Genomic DNA, 10,253 nt, shown 5'->3' on the forward strand with positions numbered 1-10,253 from the left:
TTTTGAAATATATAATAGCATGATTTAGGTTTAGATTATGCTTTAGTTTTTACAGGAACAGGATTGAAATTAAAATACTAGAGACATTTATAGGGGATATGTTGCTTGAATATTAGTTATGGCTATTATAAGATTATTAATAAAATATATTATATAGTTCATGTATAGTATTCATGTGACATGCCATATCATACTCAGAGACTAGAGCGGAATAAAATTCTGTACGTATATTGAAGATTAGTAGTAGTCCCAAATACTGTTGCTTTACCTTTTTATACTACTTTTTTGTATACTCTGAAGCATCAGATTTGTAATCAGGAAAAAGTTCCATGCTGTTAGTTATTTTCTTCATTTATGCTTTTAAAACGAAGCATATGTTACTAAATTTACACACAGATGAAGTTTGTTCTTCAAATGCCTCAACAGAAATTTGAGCTCATAGAAGATTTATTAACAGTTCTTTTTCCTAAATTCATTTGGACATGTTTTATCTCATCATTTAAAATAATAGATTTGATACATTAATTTGTTTTAGAAACAACTGCTTTTTAATTTGGAATTTGCTTATGTGAACTTATTTTATGACTCGTATTGTTTTCTTTTTTATTATTCTTATTTATAAATTATTCACTTTGTATCCCAGCTGTAGCCCCCTCTCCCACTCCCTCCCTCCTTCTTCCCTGCCACCAGTCTCTCCCCTAGTCAATTGATATGGGAGAACTTCCTCCCCTACTATCTGACTCTAGCCTATCAGCTCTCATGAAGACTGTCTAGATCCTTTTCCCCTCATGTATTATTTTCTGATACTGATTTTAGTGATAGCATTTTATTTAAAATGCACGCTATGCTTTATATCAGAATTATATGTGAATCAAATGCTAAAATAGATAGCCTGATGATTCAGTGAATATGAAAAGACAGGAAAACGCAAGTAAGTCATCACATATTAAAAATGTATTCCCTGCAGCTTTAAGAATCACGTTAATATAACAGGGGAACTATATGTGGACTTCAGTGAATAAATACTCATACACTGCCAAAATCATAAGTCATATTCAAGAAAAATGGCCTACCTAAATACTTGTTTGCTATTTTAAATTTAAATGCTCCTTATACAGAAACATGGTTTGGTTAATATTCATTTAATTTAAAATATTTCAAAGTAGTTTTGATCCTATAATAACCATTTTAGTGACTGCATAATAGGTAACTAAGGGAATATAATAGGAGGTGGTTAAACATTGTTTTATTTTGACATTGTGCTTAACACTTATTAAATGTCATTGGAACTTTTTGATTGAAATAGTTTCCTTTATATTTCAGTGGATGATGTGGGAGAGAAGTTGGAGCATATGGGAAACACACCATTAAAAAATTGGTAGTGATGGTTCACAAGAAGATGTTAAAGAAGATGGATTTGGTTCAGAAGTGATAAAAGTATATATATTTAAAGCAGAGGCTGAAGATGATGTTGAAATAGGTATAAGCTATTTTAATTCCATGATATGAGATATTAGAATTCTTTCATGGGTATTATCCTAAGATTTCTCAAAAGACAAAAATGTTCATAAGCATTTCAGTGTATTTTAAAAACTGTATATGCATATTTACATGTAAAGTGGCAATGGGAAAGATGCTACTCTTAGATTCTTTTAGATATGAATCTATTATGGCAAAAATTTTTAAAACCTGAAAATAATTTGTATTAGAATAAAGATTATGATGAATGTGTAAGAGCACTGATGCCAGAGGTGGATAATTTGGATTTTAAACCCACTACTTATTAGTACTTAACTGAGAAAAACCTTCAAAAACTTGTATGATCTCCTTCTGCCTTGTTTCTTCATCCATATGATGGCCATGATAATGACTACTTAGTAGGGATTTTATGAGACATAAATGGGTAAATATATATAAAAGTTTTATAGTATATGAAATATGTTATATCACTGTTATCAACTGAAGTGAGCTATAAATGTTTAAAATATAAGTTACGTGACTATTTTAATGGCACTTTGAAGTTTGTTAGATTATTTATATGCCGTGTGTGTGTGTGTGTGTGTGTGTGTGTGTGTGTGTGTATACTCATTAATTCAAGGATTTAGTCTATGATATGTTTCTAGTTTACTTGTGTTTTAATTTTTAAGGTGGGACAGAAATTGTCACAGAGAGTGAATACACCAGTGGACATTCTGTAGCTGGAGTGCTTGACCAGAACCGAATGCAGCGAGAGAAAATGGTTTACATGGCAGTTAAAGATTCTTCCCAAGAAGAGGATGATATCAGTAAGATAAAAGGGCACAGCATTGATTTATAAGAAGCAGTAATATAACTTTAAAAGTAATTGATAACAACAATAGATATATTAAATAAGTAGTATTAAAAGCTAATAATGGCAAAGTTAGAAAAAAATAAGCCCCTTCTTTCAAGTTCCTAAAAGAATGGGTCCTTTTAGACATTCCTGAACCAGTGTATTTTCAGATAAGAATACATGAACTCTACATCTCAAATAATATGTTACAAACAGATGAAGACTTTGTAGTTTTTGATGTAATGAAATTAACAAATATATAGAAACTGAATCATATTATGTATTATGCATATATAATTATATTTGTTTTATTGGGGCTGGAGAGATGGTTCAGTAGTTAAAAGCACTCACTGCTTTTGGAAGGACCCATGTTCAGTTTTAGTACCTAGCTCAGGCAGATTATAATCACCTGTTACAACTCTAGCTCCAAGGGATCCAACACACTCTTCTGGCCTACATGTGTACATGCATTCATGTGGTGCACATGAACTCACACACACACACATAAATTTTAAAAACATTAAAATCTTTAGATCTGTTTAGTTTCATTTGATTTTAATAATCTCTGAGGTATAAAATATTCTTATTTGTAAGATAAGTAAAGCCTCAGGGAAAGTAAGTTGCCCAAGACCTTTACAATACTACAACTTAAAGTCTTGTGTAGCTCTACTTCCATTGTGTTCTCCACATGACAGTAAGCACTTTTGGCATATCTAGATTTAGCAGTGGAAGGGCTAATTGGTTGATTTCCTGTCACTGAGAGCTTAGGTTGGTAAGTATTTATATAAACCGTTCTGCCAGGATGTTAAGTTATTATGCTGTTCACAGGTACTTGCTACTAGGGTTTCTTGGGGCTGAGGATCATAGAATAAAAATCCTATTCATATTTGTTTTTTTGTCATTTTTCATGCTTTTAGTTGTTTATTTTTCATGAAGACATTTTATTATTTTCCTACATTGTCTTCATTTCATTATTCAGGTGTTCTTTAAGGTTAGAACTGTTTCCATGCCAGGCTCACAAAACACTATTTTGTTTATTGCAGAATGGCACGAGGCTCCTTTTCACAGAATTACCTGTATAGTGCTGTCTTGTACTTATGTTGCACTCAAATAACTACTCTTCATGTCTTTCTCTAGTAACTATAGATATCTGAATTCTACTTCCATATCACAGCTGAAACTAAGAAAACATTAGCTGCAAAGAACTTGAGTTGGGACCAAAAATGTTTATTTAAATAATGTTTGTTTCATTTAAAAATCTTATCATTTTTAAAATTTTTATTTTATTATTTATTTATTACAATTTATTCACATTGTATCCCCACTGCAGCCCCTTCCCTCATATAGTCGCAGTCCCACCCACCCTCCCTCTTGTCCCCCTATGCCCTTTCCCTAGTCGCCTGATAGGGGAGGATCTCCTCCCCTTCTCTCTGACCCTAGCCTATCAGGTCTCATCAAAGCTGGTTGCATCATCTTCCTCTGTAGCCTGTCAAGACTGCACCCCCAGGGGAAGGTGATCAAAGAGCCAGCAACTGAATTCCTGTCAAAAACAGGCCCTGTACCCCTTACTAGGGACCCACTTGGAAACTGAGCAGCCTATGTGCTTCCGCTGAACAAGGGGTCTAGGTCCTCTCTTCATGAATGGTCCTTGGTTGGAGTAGCAGTCTCTGCTGGCCTCCCTGGGCCCAGGTTTTTTGGCTCTATCTTTTTCCTTGTAGAGTTCCTGTCCCTTCCAGGTCTCTCTATCTCCCTCTTCTTCCATAAGCATTACAGCACTCTGCCCAAAGTACAATTACGAGCCTCAGTATCTCCTTCGATACCTTGGTGGGTAGTCTTTTAGAAATCCTCTGTGGAAGGCTCCTGTCCTGTTCCTTGTCTTCTCCTACTTCTGATGTCTATCCTGTTTGCCATTCTGAAATAAGATTAAGCATCTTCCCTAAGGTCCTCCTTGTTTAGCTTCTTTATCGCTGTAGATTTTAGTATATATATATATATATATATCCTATATTATATGGCTAATACCCACTTATAAATGAGTGTATACCATATGGGTTTTTGGCTCAGAGGTTAAGAGCACTGTCTGTTCTTCCAAAGTTCCTGAGTTCAATTCCCAATGACCATGTGTTGGCTCTTAATCATCTGTAATGAGATCTGGTGCTCTCTTCTGGCCTGCAAGCTCACATACAGGCAAAATACTACATAAATAAATTAAAAAAAAACTTATCATTTTTAACTCACTAATTAAGAGGTATGGTAGGAGATGGGAAACTAGTATAGGTTTATCTAATGTCAGAATTTGGTAGGAATGTGGAAAACAGACTGGTGTCTTGTATTTATACATTTCTTCTATAGTAAATAGAAGACCCAAGTTTTTAAATTATAGGAAAACCATACATTAAATTTGATGATATATTTATAATATCAAATAGAAATATTTATCACAGAAGCCATAAAAATTTTGTCTTTAGGTTTAAATATTTTAAACCCCAATACTATTATCTTTAAATATGTCTTTTTTTTCCTCTTAGTAGTGTACTTAAAAGTCCTGCTTCTTGAAGAAGGTCTACTAATTCTTGAGCAATAACATTTTATGTTTATATTTGTATGTACATATGTATGTATATACATATATAATTTTAATAATTTTTAAAAGTTTATTCAATGACTAGTATATTGATAATTAACATTATCATTATACATACAATACTATCAAAATAGTGTGGGAAAGTATGTTATTTTATAATGTTGTATTCATTGAAAATATTTTCTGAGTTCCAAAGAACTCAGGAAAATTTATGTAATAACACTTCTTTTATAAATTTCCAATCTCTCAATGAGTTATAATACTCTTTCCAAGCACACATATTTTGTAAATTTAAAAGTCATTTCAAAGCCAGGCATGATGGTGCATGGCTGTAATTCCAGGACATAGAAGGCTGAAACAGTAAGATTGCAAGTTTTATACCAGCTTTCATTGCAAAGCAAGACTTTGTCTCATAAAGAAGCCATTTTAATAGCACTTGTTTCTAATATAGAAAGATATTAATTTGGGGAAACAAATGTCTTCTAGAAGCACTAGCTTCCAAAAATACCAAATATAAACTTAATTTAAACTTATACATTTGAAATTAAGATGAAATCTTGAAAACCTAAAGATTTAAATTGTTTGGAATTTTTTGCCCATTTATTAAATGCTTGAGTTTGTAAACAAGCAATTATTTCCAAAATTTAGGTAATGCTGAAATACCAAATGAACTGTACATGGAAGTCACTGTAGGGGAAGAGGAAAGAACTCTCCTCGAGATTCAGCTTGAGAACTCTGATGTTAATAAAACAGTTTCCCCTGTTGTCTATCCTGCATCATATGGTAGGACACTAGAATGTTTACCTAAGTGCATAAAGAATGTATTTACTGTACCTTTGAGCAATTAAATATTCTGTGCTATAAAGCCACTGTGTTTGGCTAATTGAATAAAATGTTATGCTGTGAATTGATTCATCTCCAGTTAATTTCCATGATTTTTTCTATCGCATATCTTAAGCTACTAAACCTTGCTTGATGCATTTTTGTTAGGATCTCTGTTCTAAATCCTACCGCTATAAGTGAGTACCATAAAATATTTTATTTTCCTAAAATAATAGTATTTTTAAAAATTAAACCTTCCCATTTTACAAAACGATATTTCAATTGTTGACACACAGAATAAAATTGAAGTTCTGGAAAAATCAGATTCTTTAGAATGTATGTTAATTCATCAAGTTTTTAAAACCCCCATTCTGTCTTTTGTTAATCTCATTTTTATGTAATGTATACTTTAAAATTTTTTGGTGTACAATGCATTAATTTATTCAGTTAGTTCTTTCAGAGTTTTCTTCATTCAGCAGTCATACCTGTATTGAACATCTTCATTTCTAAGGATACTCTGGAAAAATAGCTACTCAAGTTTTCACTGAAGATGTAAAACTGTTCTAGATATTATCAGTTCTAAAGAACCAGATAGTAGTCTCTATTTTCAGTGAAAGAGATTATCTCACTTAGAAAAGTTTCAAGAACAAGTGTATTTTATTGAGAAATTGCTGACAAAATTATAATTTTAGAGATTAAAATGTAATCTGGTAGTAGATTCCCAAGTATATATCAATTTATAACTAGACTTTTTTTTTTTAAATAGATGAAAGAAGAGTTTCGCGAAGATATGAAGACTGTCAAGCACCAGGTGAGAGACCATTGTATAGGAGACATAAGTTAAATGTTTGGTTTTATATACTACTTCATAAATAAAAACTAGCTTGTGTTTGTAGACACATTTGTTGATCTTCACCTATTGTAGAAGTTATGTAGGAGTTTGCCTCTTTTTAACAACCAACATATATAAATACAATGTGTATTAATTTGTGACTGAAAGCCATTTTAAATTTCTATGATGATACAATTATTAGGTAATTTACCACAGGGACCATAAAAGGTTACTATAGAAAAAAAATTAAACAAATTACTTGAAGAGAAATATATCAACAATTTACTATGTGTCATTTTTTTGAGTAAGACTGCCTTTTTGAATTTCATGGCAAGGATATTATATATATGCATATATATAATATTAATTATTATAATATTATATTAATATTATATATGAATATCAAATCCAAGTCCAAGCTTAATAACTTATTTAGTTGAATACAGTCTATTTAGTCTTGTTCTGTTTCTTTCATTGCACAGTTTGACTCTAAACTTAAATGTAGGTTTAACACAAATTAAAAAGACATATCACAGCATATATACTAGTCTGATAGTCTTGTAGATTTGCATTTTAATGTATGTCTTAGTTCCTATTCTATTGCTGTGACCAACTCAACTCTTATTAAATACATTATTTAATTGGAGGATTGGTTTCAGTTTCAGAGGATTAGCCCATCCATTATCATCATGGCAGAAAACATGGCAGCAGGCAAATAAGCAAGTAGGCTTGGAGATGAGTACTTAACATCCTGATCCATAAGGAGTCAGGCCAGCACAGAGAGAGAAACAGTCCTTAGGGTGGGGTTTTGATATCTCAAAGCTCACCTCTGCCTCCCCCTACAAGGCCAGACTACCTCCTCCAACAAGGCCAAAGCTCCTGATCCTTCCCAAACAGTCCCTCTAACTGAAAACCAAACATTCAAACATATGAGCCTATAGAGCCCATACTTATTCAAACCATCACAATATAATTGTATGCTATGATAGTTTTGTGAGAACTTGTTTTATCAAATATTTATTTTGTATGCACTGATCATATTGAAATTGCAGTAAATTGTCACGTCTATTTTAATCCCTGAAGTTAATCTAAACATAAATTTCATATCTTATATAATTCTAAAACATACATGTATAATCTTTTTTACATATAACTACCATGACTATATTGATTAACTTAGTTATATATGTTCCTTGCCAAATTCCTTCAATTTCTTCAGGTCTATTTCTGAGAAGTTAGTCTGATGCCATAAATTTGAATAGTTTATTATGTTACATTAATCTTATCAGTGTATTCCTTTAGGATGTGCATGCTGAAATAACTAAATTTGTGTACTGTTGTACTCAATGTGATTACATGTACACAAGAGGGTATGAAATAAATTAAGGAGAATGAGGAAATGTGTATACTTTGTAAAATTTAACACCATAACTTAGCACCATATCACCTAAAATAATTTATCTAACAACCCCCCCCCCATATAAATACATGCAGTTGAGCAGTTTATCTTTTTCTTTTCAGGAAACACTTTTGACTCGGCATTAGAAAACAGAAACACTTCAGCAGCACAGTACCTTCAAATTTGTGACAGCATTAACTCAAATAAAGTGCTTAAACAAAAGATCAAGAAGAGGAGAAGAGGAGAAACAAGGCAGTGGCAAACAGGTGAGATATTTTTATTTTCTGAATGTTATAGTAATTTGAGATACACAATTTTATGAAATACAGTAAGAATTATATATAGTTACATATATGTTGATATTATAAATGTTATAATTTATAATATATCATAATAAAATTCATATACAACAAAATAATATAAATATACTATTTAATAAATATAATAATTAAATATAATCTTTAATAAACATAATATTTAATATGATGATTTAATATTATAATTTATAATATAAATATATATTAAGATTTATTTTAATTCTGTGTGTGTATGTGTGCATATGTGTATGTATGTGTATGTGCAGGTGTTTGTGAAGGCCCAAAGAGAATGTTGGAACCACTGCACCTGGAGTTGCAGGTAGTTGTGAGCTGTCTGACATGAGTGTTGAGAACCTAACTAAGATCCTCTGCAAGAGCAGCAACCACTAAGCTGTTTCTCCAGCTTTGATAATTGTATTTTAAGAATATGTGATTGGTGCTTTCAAAAGGCTTATTTCTTCCTCATTTAAAAAATATTTTAAAGACAAATTAGAGATGGGTTGAATTATGAAGGTGCTTGATTCTTCTTTTATATTTCATATCATAGATGAGTAGTGTGCAATAAAAAGCCACTCATTACTCAGTAATCAGCTTTACTACAGAAAATTTATCCTATGCACTTTTATCATATAAGGCTTTTATTCAAGTAGTATTTTCATATAGTGAATTTCACGTAGCTTCAGGAATCTGTTTTACAAAATCTTTTAAAGCAGTGTGATTAAATGTCACAATTCTCTTTTTTTCCCATCTAGCTGTTATAATAGGTCCTGATGGACAGCCCTTGACAGTATACCCTTGTCATATTTGCACAAAAAAGTTTAAATCCAGGGGATTCTTAAAAAAGACATATGAAGAATCATCCTGATCATTTGATGAGAAAGAAGTATCAGTGTACAGATTGTGACTGTACAACTAACAAGAAAGTGAGTTTCCATAACCACTTAGAAAGCCATAAGCTCATAAACAAAGTTGATAAGGCCCATGAATTTACAGAATACACCCGAAGATACAGAGAAGCTAGTCCACTGAATTCAAATAAACTTATTTTAAGAGACAAGGAGCAGAAGACACACAAGTGCAAGTACTGTGATTATGAAACTGCTGAACAAGGACTGTTAAATAGACATTTGCTGGCCGTTCATAGCAAGAATTTTCCTCATGTTTGTGTTGAGTGTGGAAAAGGTTTTCGTCATCCTTCTGAACTCAAGAAACATATGAGAACACATACTGGTGAGAAGCCATATCAGTGTCAGTATTGTGTCTTCAGGTGTGCAGATCAATCAAATCTGAAAACTCACATTAAGTCTAAGCATGGTAACAACTTGGCATATAAATGTGAGCATTGTCCACAAGCATTTGGTGATGAGAGAGAGCTTCAACGCCATCTGGATTTGTTTCAAGGACATAAAACACACCAATGTCCTCATTGTGATCATAAGAGCACCAACTCAAGTGACCTTAAGCGGCACATCATATCTGTCCATACCAAGGACTTTCCTCACAAATGTGAAGTCTGTGATAAAGGTTTCCATCGTCCTTCTGAGCTTAAAAAACACAGTGATATTCATAAGGGTAGGAAGATTCATCAGTGTAGGCACTGTGACTTTAAAACATCAGATCCATTTATTCTTAGTGGTCATATCCTTTCAGTTCATACTAAGGATCAGTCACTGAAGTGTAAAAGGTGCAAGAGAGGGTTCAGACAACAGAATGAACTCAAAAAGCACATGAAGACGCATACTGGAAGGAAGATTTACCAATGTGAATATTGTGATTATAGCACCACAGATTCATCTGGCTTTAAACGGCATGTGATTTAAATACATACAAAAGACTATCCACACAGATGTGAGTTCTGCAAGAAGGGATTCAGAAGACCATCAGAAAAAAATCAGCATATAATGAGGCACCACAAGGAGACTCTTATATAGTAAGACCAATATAATAAAAGTTATTTACAAAATAAGCTACAGTATTTGGGAGAAAAA

At 32.3% G+C, this 10,253-nt stretch overlaps 1 protein-coding gene across 1 annotated transcript; it reads left to right on the forward strand.

Moving 5' to 3' along the window:
- Window positions 1-1,306: 1,306 nt before the first annotated feature.
- LOC129668491 (zinc finger protein 711-like) lies at window positions 1,307-10,240 on the forward strand (the record flags this gene model as incomplete). Its single annotated transcript, XM_055596499.1, is given in 8 exon segments — window positions 1,307-1,370; window positions 1,372-1,480; window positions 2,148-2,285; window positions 5,544-5,678; window positions 6,484-6,528; window positions 8,071-8,214; window positions 9,018-9,103; window positions 9,105-10,240. Coding segments are annotated over 8 exon segments (1,813 nt in total), but the record flags the coding sequence as incomplete, so codon positions are not given.
- Between the last annotated feature and the right edge of the window lie 13 nt (window positions 10,241-10,253).

This window comes from Psammomys obesus, unplaced genomic scaffold, assembly GCF_907164565.1.
Source record: "Psammomys obesus unplaced genomic scaffold, mPsaObe1.curated_primary_1811, whole genome shotgun sequence".
Lineage (NCBI taxonomy): Eukaryota > Metazoa > Chordata > Mammalia > Rodentia > Muridae > Psammomys > Psammomys obesus.